General features: G+C 40.8%; 2 protein-coding genes across 2 annotated transcripts in view; one reads left to right on the forward strand and one right to left on the reverse strand.

Moving 5' to 3' along the window:
* The window catches only part of ORC4 (origin recognition complex subunit 4), a 445,415-nt gene that overhangs the window by 219,555 nt on the left and 211,712 nt on the right, over positions 1–14,148 (forward strand). The window lies entirely within an intron of this gene.
* The window catches only part of EPC2 (enhancer of polycomb homolog 2), a 49,729-nt gene that overhangs the window by 21,499 nt on the left and 14,082 nt on the right, over positions 1–14,148 (reverse strand). Inside the window, exons 2-3 of the mRNA XM_064450967.1 lie at positions 10,316–10,475; positions 3,060–3,205 (exon numbers count right to left, since the gene is read on the reverse strand). Coding sequence (XP_064307037.1) covers positions 3,060–3,205; positions 10,316–10,475 — 306 coding nt within the window. The remainder of the gene's footprint in view (positions 1–3,059; positions 3,206–10,315; positions 10,476–14,148) is intronic.

Here is a 14,148-nt window from a genome sequence, read left to right on the forward strand (position 1 = left end):
ATATATAGTTCAACTTTTCTGACCTAGCATCATCATCATCATCTCAGAAACTTTCATAAAATACGACTTCACCAATTTTTCATTAAATCCAAAAACACTGTTTGAAACAATTACACACAGAGGGTGTAAATAACTTACTACAGTCTGCAGATCATGATTTGGGAATCACTTTGACTTTTTTTTTTAAGAAGTGTCTTACTGGTTAGCCATTATTAACATATGATTGTTTGGAGTTTAATGTTGATTCCCCTAGAAGATTTTTTTACTCTAGACAGAATACATCCTGTAGTACGTCAGTTTCTTAATCTTTCCCCCAAAACGTTTACTTTGTGGCAGAAAAGGATAATGACTGTCCTTGTTTATTGCAGCCCAGAGACAAAGACATTCACTTCTTCAGGAAGTTATTTCAGTAAGAGGTAGTTAAACACAGGTAATTAAATGATAACATTTGTTTTTCCTTTTTATGTTAAGTTTTTTATACAGAAATCAGACTCTAAATAAATGCAAAACCCACCACTGATTAACTAGTACATTAGTTTAACATGCTCATATCATCTTAAACCCATTCATTACATAGAGAACAGTATCTCTAGTAATACTTAAAACAGAAGTCAGACAGCAACTTCATCTTCCCCATAATTTGAACAATTTCAACTGAACAACTTAAATTTGCAGTTTTACAACGTGTCAAACTATGCTAAATCTTGTCCCTACGTTAGTATAAACAGAAAAAGCAACAATATGTTTCAGAAAAATGAGGATATCCAAAGTGTAACCACTGCTACTCTAAGTGCTAGCTCCAGCCAGGATAGAACAAACCCCTTGCAATCTACAGCAGAGTTAGAAAAACAATGAACTGTTTTTAAAAGAGGGAGGCGGGGAAGGTAGCCACTAATTCCTCTGTGTTTACGAGGTCATGCAGCATTAAAACAATAATTTTGTATCTGTTCTACCTAGAGCAGACCTTAGCCTGGTTAACCAGACACACACACTCACCAGCATACCCCATCTACATGTAAGAGTTGGTATGATTGTGTGTAGCTAATCCACAACTTAAACATCATCCCATCGCTGTGAATATTGCTTAAAAAAAAAATCCATTTCAGTCATGTTTGTCCTTTGCTCCCTTTTTTCTATTCACATATTTCTTAAATTAAAAAAAAAATTGACTCTGCCCTGAGTACACAGTCAGAAAAAGTTAAATTTTGTCCCTGCTTCCTTGTTTTTGCAAGTGCCACTGGTCACATGGATGCAGAGTCCCTCTATTCCTTGCTTACATCAGGTTATCAAAATGCCCAAGAGGAATGCCTGGAACCCTCTCCTTGGTGAGGACAGCATTCCCACCAGCGTCCTTTTGTGTTTCAGAGATAAGTCACATAAACTGTAAGTGAATTGTGTAGTAGCCCCAAGGGGGATTTGAGAGCATTATAACCCCGTGTGGGGAAGGAATCTGCCAGGCAGCCAAACTTCTTTGTTCCTCAGGCTCCAGTAACTGGCAAGAGTTGTTTTTATCTTAGCATTCCTACCACAGAGCTCAGGACAGAGCTACTCAACACTAGCTGAAGTTTTCTGTAGCCCAAAAGCAGGACAAGAAGCTTGAACACACACACGCACGCACACACCCACCCACCCCACAATCCCTGAAGTTAGGCAAAAAATACCACAAAGGAAGTCCCACAGAAATTTCATCTACAAAGAGGGATTTCTCCTTACACATCTTACCTTCTTCAAGGTGTAGCTTATGTTGTAAGGGTCAATTACAATGTTTAATGTACACATAAGTTCTTTTCTGTCATGGACTTCCTTAATTAAGCACTTTCTGGTTCAAGATACTCTTCACCTCGGTAATGCTTCAGTGTTATTTACATTTAAGGGAAAAAAAGGGGGGGGACAGCTGCCTACAGAGAGAAATCCATATTCTTAAATATTTTGTTTTAGGAAGGCATCTTTCAGTTCTTAAATTTAACTCCGTTACTCAAGCAATGAAAGATGAAACCAGCATAAGAAGGATGCAAATTAATCTTGAAAAGCGATAACAAGAACCGCTTTAACTGAAAGCCAAAACAGAGGTAGCTACATCAAAGCTCTGAGAGATGCGAGTACCACATGTTCAAGAAGTATCATCCAATGTACTCTGCAATTCTTTTCTTCACATCTCATCATCTCAGCATACTAAGAAATTTACCTAATCCTTATTAAAAAGTTGCTCTGAGATATAGGCAATGTTGGCCTCTTAACACCTAGCATTGACCTAAATCAGCTTAAGTATCTGAGGCAGAGCTACAGATCCTGCAACGGGATTTTTCACGCCCACAAAACATTCATCTCACCGAGAAATAACTCTACCTATTTCAAACTTGCCTTTCAGAAACTGATCCTTCAGATACAAGTTTTGAGTAATGATTTTGGCTTTAAGACCCTTCTCCAGACACTGGCCTCCTGGAACACCTCAGGAACTGACAAATAAGACACTGGTACCCTTCTGATAAAGTAAATGACTAAATATCCTTCTAAAGCAAGGAAACCAGCCTCTGAGTTTCAGCTAGAGTATAACTTACTTTCTTGCACCTGTGCAGTTTCTACTACAACAGCCCAACCTTAACAAACGCTTTGCTTCGCTGTCTATGCTTTTAAGTTTCTAATCTTCAAATGTCAACTGAAGGCAATGTCCACTAGTACCAAGTGAAACAAAGAATTTGGATTCTCATCTATGTTTATAACCACATCTACGCACCTACTGATCACCACAAGCTTCTTCCATAACAACACAGGTAAAACAAGATGTTGTAAGTTGTCCTCTGTAATGCACCATGGTCAGGAATTAAAATTGAAAACCCACTCCCAAAAGCTCCCTCCTCACCTGTTTCCCAAATTACCGATATCGACAGTAAGAGACAGCAATGTGATTTCTTATGTAACTGCAGATTCATACAAACACACTTATCCTGTTAGTAGGACATAAAACAGACTGAAAAAAACTAAAAACCCCACACAGAACCACCCCATCAGAAAACTCCAATATCAAAAAACCTCAGTGATTTCTGAGCATGGTACAATACCTGACTAGAACTGGCTTTTTCGAGTCTGTCAACCATTATTTCAAACTGCAGCGGTTTGATTTCCATCTTCCGATTTAGTCTGTTCAGTAAGGTTTCATCCTCAGAGTCCATATCATAATCTGGCTGTTCGTTGTCCAGATTGAAGGCTGAAACAAAAATATACGGGCACAAAAAATTGAAATGCTTGGTAAATAACATTCTATAGAAATACAGAAGCATGGACCTGACACTCAAAAATCAAAAACGAACTATAAGATTTTGCATTAGCACATCTCTGCCATAACACTTTTTTCCTTCTGCTAAGGAGTTTCCCCATATAACAGCTCCAAGACAGTAGTTAGAAGTTGCTTGTCTCTGACTTGCACTACGAGGAAAATCAAAGAAGTTTCATTTTACTTTAAGTGGCTTGAAGGGGTGACAGGAAAAAAGCTTTAGTTTAAAAAAAATTACTGTAGAGGCATAGAAACTTTAATGTATCTTTGCAAAACAAGAGCAAAAACGCTTCTTAATGCTGTTATAGTACAGCTCCTCCAGAATATCATGATAAGATTCTTAACAATTAAGATAATTTTCAATCAAATCCCAGATTTGGAGAAAAAGCACTTACACTGACGTTCCAATGTAATTTCAGTTGCCCATTTTTAAATAGTTCTACAAACTAGAGTCTTAAAGACTTAAGACTAAAGCATTTTTCCCCCCTTTCATATAACTGGCAAACTCTAAAAATGTCAGACCAATCCTGTGGGAATGGTACCTTTTTCTCCAAAGCCAACTCAGCTCTGCATGTAGAACCTGAATATTCCTTCATACTCTCCAAACAGTAAGGACCCCACTTTACAGCAAAGCTCATGTCTCTATTACAGATTGCACTATTCATTTTCCATATTCAGACAAACTTTCTGGTCCTACTAAAAGCAGAAGGAAGTTTTCATTCAGGTAACATAGCAGAAACTAAATTTTACAAGAAGTAAGAGCAAATTTCATACAACGGCAAGAATTCTTAACATCAAACGTTAATTGTATCTAATAAAACCTTGAAGAGGTGAAACACTACAACACTCCAAATAATTCAATCAACAAGTTAGTGTATTAACAGCAGCAAAGGCTTGTTGAAATATATTCTATTCGTATTAGACAAATAGCACTATCTTATCTTTACGCTCTTAACTCATGGCTATATCTGAGTGCTAACTTGAAGAACAGCTCTGCCACTGAGCTTCCCAGTGTGCTTTGAGAGGACCTTAAAACAAAAACTTAGACGACCAGGAGCAAAGGAAAAATGCTAAAAAAGTATCCTTAAAGCAAGTTACAGTATTCTCTCTCCCATGGCCTGACCACTCAGCGAACAGGTGGTAAGCAGCATATTCTTTCTGTATCTCAGACTAACCCAAGACTGCTCTTTCTGTATTCCAATGCAATAAGTTAGCTACATCACCTCCAACATTTAATCTATTTGGCTATGCATGGGAACACAGTCCGATACAGCTGAGAGGTGCTAATAAGCAGTCCCTTACCACATTCAGCTGCAAACTGCTACCTCTCAGAAGAGACTGCTCGCCTGTGCTGACTCGGACAGCACCCCTTGCTCAGAAGGCTTCTCCAGCCTAACACACACACTGTAAACATGCTATAAAAATTTGTTTCAGGAAGAAATCAGTAATAACAGGTTGTAACTATGTATTAAGTGGAATTATTAATAATATTAATTCAGTAATACAAGTTGCATGGCACTTGTCACTTCACACTGTCATTGGGCACATGAGCCACAGCACTCCCTCTAACAATTAACAACTGTATATTAGACAAATGACAGCTTACGACATTGGATGCTGCTTCTCCAGGGGCAGTCTGTAGGAATCAAAAGTTCCAAGATAAAAACTGATTCAGATTTTTTTTTTTTTAAATTCATAGTTCTGTAAGACTGCATTAAAAACAGCACCAGGCAAGACTATTCACTTGAGAGAAGAGAGAGACCGTTGCAGGGCTGGGGGTGACTGCCATGCGGTCCTGTTCAAAGAGCTGAACAGCTGGCAACTAACCAAACATCAGTGAACTAGCTGCCACGTATCAATGCTAACTCAATGAAACCAGTCTGCTACGTATCGCTTCGGCTCCTGTAAGCTTTGCTCCAACTTCTCCTGTGCGGGTTCAGCAGAGCCGCCTGGGAGCTCTGTGGTGTCGGCACCAACAGCCATCATGTCGGCCGCACCTGGGACGGGGTGTGTTGTCCCACCTGAGCTGTAGCCCTCACACTCCTGAGCTCCACTCCAAAGCCTCTCTCATACAGCACTGACCACTGTTCAAACACAGGTCAGACCGAGTACGTCCAACTCCACCTGTTATTCACTGGGGTTTCAAAACACTTCAGAGCTTTCCCAGCCAAATACGACTTTGGCAGTTCATACTTCTGGTGCTGCTGCAGAGTGATGCCCAACACTGCACTTCCCCTCCACTACAATCTGTAATTTGATGACCTCTTAAGCATAAACTGCCACTTTCACCAGGAAGGAAATTGCCCAAGTTTCGCCAGCCCCAAGACCATCCCCAGAGTTGACAAAACTACTACAGTCCTATTGTACACTGTGAAATCACACTCAACTCTGCTCACGGGAGGTGGCCAAAATTTCTAGACCAGACATTCCCATCATTTTGGAAAAGCTCTCCTAACAATAAAGCAGGTCTCTCCACTGCAAAAAACAGCTGCTTAACCATGCTCTCACAGATGACATGAGAATATACAGAAATTTATTAAAGTTCAGCAAAGCCGCTGCTTTTTTACCCTCAGACAGATGTTGATCTTACACCAAAACAAAAGGTCAAACTATTACCTGTCAGTAGGTAATTCAGTAACCAAAATGTTTCAAGCCAATTTTTCTAAACCAGAATATCAGTGAGCAGGATGATCCCTATGACAGAGAAGACGTGACACCATTCACCCGTACATCATATGCAGTGCCAGGAAGCTTGCCTTCGTTTCCACAATGAGGAAAGAAGAGTCACTGGAAGTTCTCCAACCATGCACCTTCCTGAACCACCTTCCAGAACAAAATCTGGAGGCTGCAGGTTAATTACACTGAAGCAATGGAAGCAACACTCACATTCCGCCTCCTGTTTCACTGCGGACAGGAAGGCCACAAAGTCTCAGCAGCCTGTGGAGGTCTGAGTCTCAGAAAATGCAAAACTATCGCTCTGCCTCTACCTGCCACCTGCAATCCTAAGGAATTCATCTACCCCCAGCTGGCTCGCCACAGCTCTGTGACACTCATGGGAGCATCCTCCTACCCTGAAGTTTGTCCACCACAACTCTTTGAAACCTACTTTCAGTGTCGTCCTTAACCACCAGTTTTCTTCTTTCCCAAGCACCGAGTGAACTGTACTGGTTCCAGAGCGAGCCATTTTTCACGCTGGAGTTGGCCTCTAGGGCAGCAGCTCGCTGGCTTCCAAAGGCACTGCTAGATGCAGGTGGTTCACATGCTGTGCGATGTAACCATACATCACCACGTTCTGCTTCTGGCCTGCCAGAGCAACAGAATCCAACTGTTCATTCACGCCTGCAAGAGTTAGTGAAGAACTAGACTTGGCCACAGAAAGCACTGTACTCCACGTGACCTGCTACTAGTTAGCATTTTAAGAAAAAACAACCTGCTAGCTCATGTAGTTAAAAGGGGATCTCCTCTGTCCCTTTCTCCTGCTAGCTCCTGGGATATTCTTGTGACTGACTGACAAACCTAGCTATCCTTCTCCAGAACTTCTGCATTTCTCCACCTTGCATGCACTGTGGGAACACTCCTGAACAGGGCCCCAGCAATCCTACCAGTAAAGTTTACCTCGTATAAACGCTCAGAACTTGTTGGCTTGCTAATTGCTGTTGCAAAACCAATGTCCCAGTTTCCACCCTTGGCCACTTCAACCACTCCCAACGGCAGTACCTGTCAGACACATTTGCTTTGTTTACCTGAGCTCCCCTAGGACCTTAGTTTACACTAACTTACAGAAATACAATTTGTTTTTAAGTAAAGTTATTTTAAATTGGCTTTAATGTAACTAAATTAACTGATTTCATTTAGCTAACTACATTAAGGCTGTGGTTCCACAGTCATTTGAAGCTGACAGAGGCGTGAGTTACCACTGAAACAAGCGGTTCCACTAGCTTCCCTCCCCAACAAGCCACGTTCCTACCGCCTTGCTTGTGCCAACACCGGCAATCATGCAACAAGCCAAGACAGAAAACTGATAAATATGGAAGTTCACCTAACCAAAAAAAGAAAAACCTTTCTGCCAGATCAGTTCCCAGAGTTAGCTCACCCGTGAGCACAACTGCCACCAGAAACTCGCTGGCAGAAAAAGGAGCAGGCAGCATTGATCCTGATGACAGCACACACATCCGTGCTGTCCAACAGCAAATGAAGAACCACAACACACTCATTATACCCAAAGTTGTAACAAAGCATCAAAACACCACCTCAATGGCAAGTCCATAGCACCTGACCGCAACAGGGCTTCCAGCACTCCCCACCTACACGGGAACACCTCAGCAGTGGAGGCATCATGCAAATACCAAATTTTACATACCCAGGCTGCAATCCCACAGCCTGAACAGATCCTGCCACAGCATCCTCTGAAAACGTGGAGCACACGCCGAGTAAATCGGCAACTCTCAATTACATGAAATGCACACACTTCACTTTTTTTTTTTTAAACTTAAGAGTAACTAATGTTCATCCCATACAACTTCATGAAGGTTATTTGAACAATCTGGCCAAGTTATTTACAATAAAGCATTAGTTTGATATGATTACCATTTACATACACAGGTAATACACATATTATAGAATAATATATATTAACAATATATTTTTGCTCCATTCTTATTGTTTCTGTTAGGGACACTAATTTTCTTATACCCACTTGGCTTAATTCTAGCATAGCTAGAAGTGTACTAACTTATTCTCTTTGCTGCATCAGTAACTTACAATGCATCTCCATGTTACTGAAACTACAAACATTCTTGGAAAATTATTAAGCATACTGGAATAGTTAGAATAGTTCAAGGCTTTTGTTTATATTCAGTTCGAAGTCACTTGGATTGGTGCTACCTAAGTCCAATAACGCCTCTAAATCCATGCTTATTCACTAATTCGATGCCTCAGAGAAATTAACTTTTCTCTGCTTAGAACCACTGGTCTAAATAAAAGAATTATACTAGTAAAGTTAAAAATATTAAAAACCGGGGCTACCAGATGAAAGGCAAAATTATGTAGGTTTACTCAATTTCCTAGTAATAACCACCAGTAACTATGGATTACAGTACATTGCCTCTAGGCTTCTATCAGTTTACATCAATTCCCTGGCCAAAGTGTTGTTGCTCTTTGTGCTTTTAATATTAAAACAGAATTTCTAAGTGGTTTATGTAGCATAAAGCTGCCTTGTATCACACCTACTCCAACCAGAATATGTGGGAAAATTATCTTGGAGCAGCATCTAATGTTTATCTTCAGCTCAAATACCTTCTGTAATTCTGTCCAGAAAGACTGAGAGTTTCAACAATACAAAGAACATTTTGGCATAATATATTTAACACTTTTAGACATGTTTATGAACAATATTTACAGTGTTTCTGGCAACGTCCAAAGAAAAGAATAAAATACATTCCTCATTCAGCAGCTTTAGTTCAGTTAATTCAACCTGCCTTGCTTGCGGGTTTGTTTCTTCTATTAAGGAGAGAAATAATCTATTTTCTTTAGCTCAGTTCTCACATTACCAGTATGATCTCTACTGTATCACAGAGAATCTTGAGCATGTTATTTCCAAAAATCTCTCTTTTGTAAATATATAGAAGAAATAGGCGATTTCACCATGTTGGTGAGAAATGACACCAAGATTTTCAATATACAGCTGGGTTTGGGCTTACATATCTTTGCCTAACTTCAATTCCAGTCGTGTTTACAAGCAGACAACACAAACATAAAATGCCTTCTCTGCTCAAATCTACATGTGGATCAACAGCCTCTTGTTGAGGCAGCTGAAAAAAAATGTGAGGAACAGACTATCACCACATTCTACCTGGCAAGATGAAGTTCGATAAAGTCAATACTGTCTGTGCAAACCCCAAAACTAACAACCGAGGATCACACTCCCGTCCAAGGTGCTTTGGCATACCCTCGTCAAGAGTCTTTCCAACACAACCAGCAAAGAAGCACGTGAACCTGTGACAAGAAGTCTTCTCTGTAGAGACCCAGGACTGAATCTGTGCTACACCATAAGGGCTGAGAAGCCACTGTGATAATGGAATCTAAGGTTTTGCTACACAGATGACTCTTGGGAGAGGTCCAAGTCATAAGATAACCCCCTAGAACTACATGCTGCAAAGGACAAACGCGATGTGTATGCCAAAGAACAACTGAACTATAAACGTGTGTCACTTGTCAAAAGAACATCAACCAAAAGAAGTGTCAAATTTAATCCAGAGACCACTATAATTAACTACAAGTTTAGATTAATCAACTCAATCTTTTAAGACTAAGGAAGCTAAACTCATGCAAGAGAATACTTCCTTTTATCTATACAATAAGCTTAGAGTTCCCTATAGAAAGGGAACTCTATACAGTTTTAGGGAAATGCAGAGAAATAACTGCTACCCACATCCCAGAACACATCCATGCTAGAGTGAATAGCTTGAACTCTACTGCTGACACAGCTCAGACCAAACCTTCAAGAACTCTATCACGATCAGTAGAACGAAGGTTGATTTAATCACAAAACCTCTTCTATTTTATTCATCTCCATTTATACAGAACTTTTGAGTTAACAGGCGCTCCAGACTCACTCAGCGAGCAAGACAACCAACGCCTGTTCCACTCCGCATTAGTATAAGCAACTAGGAGGCAGCTAGGCTTGTTCAGAATTGGGGGGCGGGGGACTGGACGACAAAACAAAAAATGGCTTGGTCAACAATACTGGATGACCACCAGACAGGTTAAGGCTTGCCAGCTACCATACATGGAGATATGGTATCAGCACAGAGCCCACAAACAAATACAGCAGGAAAAAACGCACATTTACCTTCAACCTTAAAGTTCTTCTAGAACTTGAAGACATACTGGAATTTACATGTATCAATCCCCCTTGGATTTTTGAGTCCTCCCACTTCCTGAATATTGTAATAACTTCACCCTCAAGATTGTTTGAAGTTTACTCAATTTAAATAAAGGGGGGGGGGGGCAGGAGAGAAACAAAACCAACATTTGTTAACTTACGTTGAATGTGAATGAACTGCTTTGGTTGCTTGAACTCTCCTTTATACAAACGATTGTAATAGTTGACATTGCTCTCCGCTTCAGGGACTGGGATAACCATGCTCTCTTTCTTTTCTCTGAAAACTTGTTGTGCTGAGATAGCCCGTTGCAAATGATGTTCCTGCAAGAGGAAAATTTAAGAGTTTGTTTATTTAGGTATCAGTATATGGAAGTGCATAAAAAGACAGTCATCCTTTTCTCCTACTGTTGTCCCAGTGTTCTACAGCAGACCCAGATAAAAGAGTTGAGGCTTTACTGTATTTTAGAGGACAGCAGGATATTTGCTTCCAGGTTAGAGGCAAGAGAAGACGTGTTCTCCATCATTTAGTATACCATGGGGTTCCTAACTGATAGGAATCTTAGAGCTTCAGTGAAGGTAAGGCAGGACTACAAAGAGATGAAAAGAACCCTTTGTTCAGACAATAGCACACACCTTCTACCACACTGGGAAAGTGTCAAACATTCAAACTACACAAAATAACCTCAGTGGAAGACTAGGGCTGGTGTAAGCCAAACCCATCAAAACCTGTCATAGGGAAAATTTATGCAAGATCAGTTAACAGATGCAGAGTAAGTCCTTTAAAGTATTATAAGCAACAGCTTCAGATCAAAAGAATAGCTAATTTCATCATTCCTGTCTACCCAGCAATTCTTCCCGGCTTGCTTTCTTTGGAAGCGCAGCTACATAAGAGCCATAGAAAGAGTAGTCCTCACAGAGTAACACCTGAAAAGCACAGGCTCCCTAAACAAGTATCACTTCATTTTGGTCTTACACAACAGGAGTCACAATTTCTACAGAATCACTTCAAGTGAAATAAAAATCAAAATAAATGTATTAGTTTACAAAGATTTTTTTCACACAGTTTTATTAGTTAACTCTGAAACCCATCTACTGCTGCAAGTTAGCACCAACGTGTTAATTTTTCTCTTCAAGATTTTTCATGAATACTCATGTTGGACTTCACAAAGACAACAGTTACAACTGGAGTATTCTGATTCACACTACAATCCGTGTACCGTTTCAGTGCAGTCTGCAGAACACCTGATATGAGCTGACCAGTGACTAAAGGAGCCTGCCTGGCAGACTGTCAGATGGGATGATTCTGAACACTACCCCTCTCGCTGTCTTCCTCCTTGAGCCAGAGGCTGGCAGCTGTACAGAGTGTATGCATGTGCTTCAGACCCTCCAGCGCAAACTACTCATTTAAACCATTACAAAAATGTTTCATGCTACAGCTCCAAATGGCTAAGTTGGCACATGCTGCCTTCTGTGCGGCCAGTAAAGAGGAACAGTAGTAGTCTTCACCAGGATGAGGTCTTAAATCAACTTTCACAAGTAGCTGGCTGTGGTAAGTTGCGAGTTCTCCATCCATGTAAACTGAACATAAAACAAGCAAAACTGAAGTCTCCTAGCAGATTAACTACTAGTCTCGAGCGGAACCAGGAGCTTGAAAGTTTTGTTCTCCTTTCACTGTTCTCTCCCACCACAGAGTTTTTGCCTCCAGCTTCCAAACTTTGGGGGAGGGAGGATGGCAGAGCAGAATATCAACTTGAAGTCAAAGCTCAGGTCTGTCACAGACCTATGCAACTTTACTTTGCCTATTCCACGGGCTTCAGGTTATCCTCTAGCCATTCCCTCACACCTGACTGCTGAACAGAGAGGAAAAACACAGACTTTGTTACTCTGTCTCCACTTTTGGTTTTCCGGGGTACCCCTCCCCACCACTAACACCAGTGACTATCCTGCATCACAGCACCACAACGAGGAGAACCAGGCAGCGTTTCGCTAACACAATCACAATGCAGTCTGGCAGACATGGCGGTCTTGTACACAGAGATTCCTGGCTACACACTTGGTAAATTCTCTCAAGAATAGGATTTCTTAGTCTTTAATTCTACAGAGCTTTATTTTTAAAAAAGTAGTAAATGAAAGCAAATCTTTAAAAATATGTAAATGATATTTAATAAATTACGCCCTCTTAAATATCAAGATCTTGCAGAAGCACAAATAACGCAATTTCTGCAAAATTAGAATATAACAAATCAGTGACTGGAAGAGCAGCTTGGGGAATCTCCTGTAGCAGATGAAGCAACATTAAATCAAACTATCAGGCTCCCAAGTGAATGCTATTAGAATTAAGCATGCAATCAAATATCTGGTGTGATCTGCTTGAGTTACTACATACTGAGTAAATCTGTCACTCCACCATTAAAATGTGTCTTGGAGAGCTTCACAGCGCTGAGTAGGTAATTCAACTCAAATAAAATTTGTTTCATTACTGTGTTGCTTTCAGCTGACATCCCTAGAGTTGCCCCCTAACAGTGAACAACACAGTACACAGGAGTACCACAGAAATGCTGTTAGGAAGGACTCGTGGAGGTTATCTGTCTGGCCCCCACTTGAAGACAATTATCTCCAACACTAGCTAGGTCAGCCGTGACTTTTTCAAGCCCTGAAAACCTCCAGTTCCCACAGCCCCTCTAAGTAACCTGTTTCAGGGACGTACTAACCCTCTTTTGCCAGAAGTAACAGAAGCAGTTCCCTCACCTTCTCCTCAGGGTAGCTACAGTCTAAGCTTTCAGTCACTCTGGCAGCCCACTGACAGACTGTCTTCCAGTTTCTCAACATATTTGAGAAATCTAGGAAAGCAGCGTAACAGGAAAGAGCATTCCGAGAGCAGCCTCGCCAATGACAAGTGGAGGAGCAGAGTAACTTCCCCACCTGGTAGCCACGCTCCTCTTAACACAGCCCTGTCTATAGCATGCCTTAGTCACACAGCACACACATCATCAGTGTGGAAGCATCGCCTGGTTCGTTCTTTCACCAGTGCTGCCCGTCAGCCAGGCAGTTCCCTGCCTGTACCAATGCACAGCATTATTATTCTGCCCCAGGTGCAGAATTTGTGCGTTTCTCCTAACTCAACTTCACAACGTTTCAGCTGGGCCAGTCCTCAGGGTTCTCAGCATCCACACAGACAGACCCTCCACTGTTGGCAAGCCAACCACTCCTCCTAATGTGGGATCATTGACAAATTTGCGGAGGATGCATTCTGTACGCAGCCAACCAACTCATGCTGACCAACTTGTCATTCCCCACCACACCCCCAAAATAAAACAAGTCCAGACACTCTTCTAAAATGGGATTAAGTAACTTGTAGAGAGGCCACACTAGTTCACAGTGGCCTAAGTAATGAATAGGTAAATATGGCTTAACTTTCAGAAAAAGTAGTGAAGAAGGACACGCAGCAACCAAAATTCAAAACCTCTTTTGGCTCCACAGCCCATTAAACAGCGCAGATGAGTAATTCAGATTCGCAGTTTTTGTATCACTGCTAGTAAGCATACAGAGTTCCCAAGGAAAATCTGACAATAGGTGTTAGTACTCACTTTACTATAAAAAGCCTTCAAGCATAACACAGCTTTCAAACAGAAAAGTCTTAACAGTATTACTGTCACTCATCAAACAGCAGAGCTTCAAGAGACAGATAAGCAATATAACTTTCACAATTAGGGAAAAAAAGAAATCTTTCCGCTGAACATGAAGTTAAGGGAAATAAAAACTTTAACTCCTGAAACAGCTCTGTTTAAGCATACTCTGCAGATTTTTTAATGAAAGTTTGTCTAATTAAATGGCTTTATTAAATCTGAAAAAGTGCTTTAAGGATAGATTTAGTAACTGGTACACCAATACACCTTCTTGTCTATTTTTCACCTTTTCTTATGGTTTTAAAAGACGTACACCCCTTTTTTAACTTGTACTGCGTTCTGAAGTAGGGGAGATAAAAAGATCTCAT

The sequence above is a fragment of the Phalacrocorax carbo genome, chromosome 5 (assembly GCF_963921805.1).
Source record: "Phalacrocorax carbo chromosome 5, bPhaCar2.1, whole genome shotgun sequence".
Lineage (NCBI taxonomy): Eukaryota > Metazoa > Chordata > Aves > Suliformes > Phalacrocoracidae > Phalacrocorax > Phalacrocorax carbo.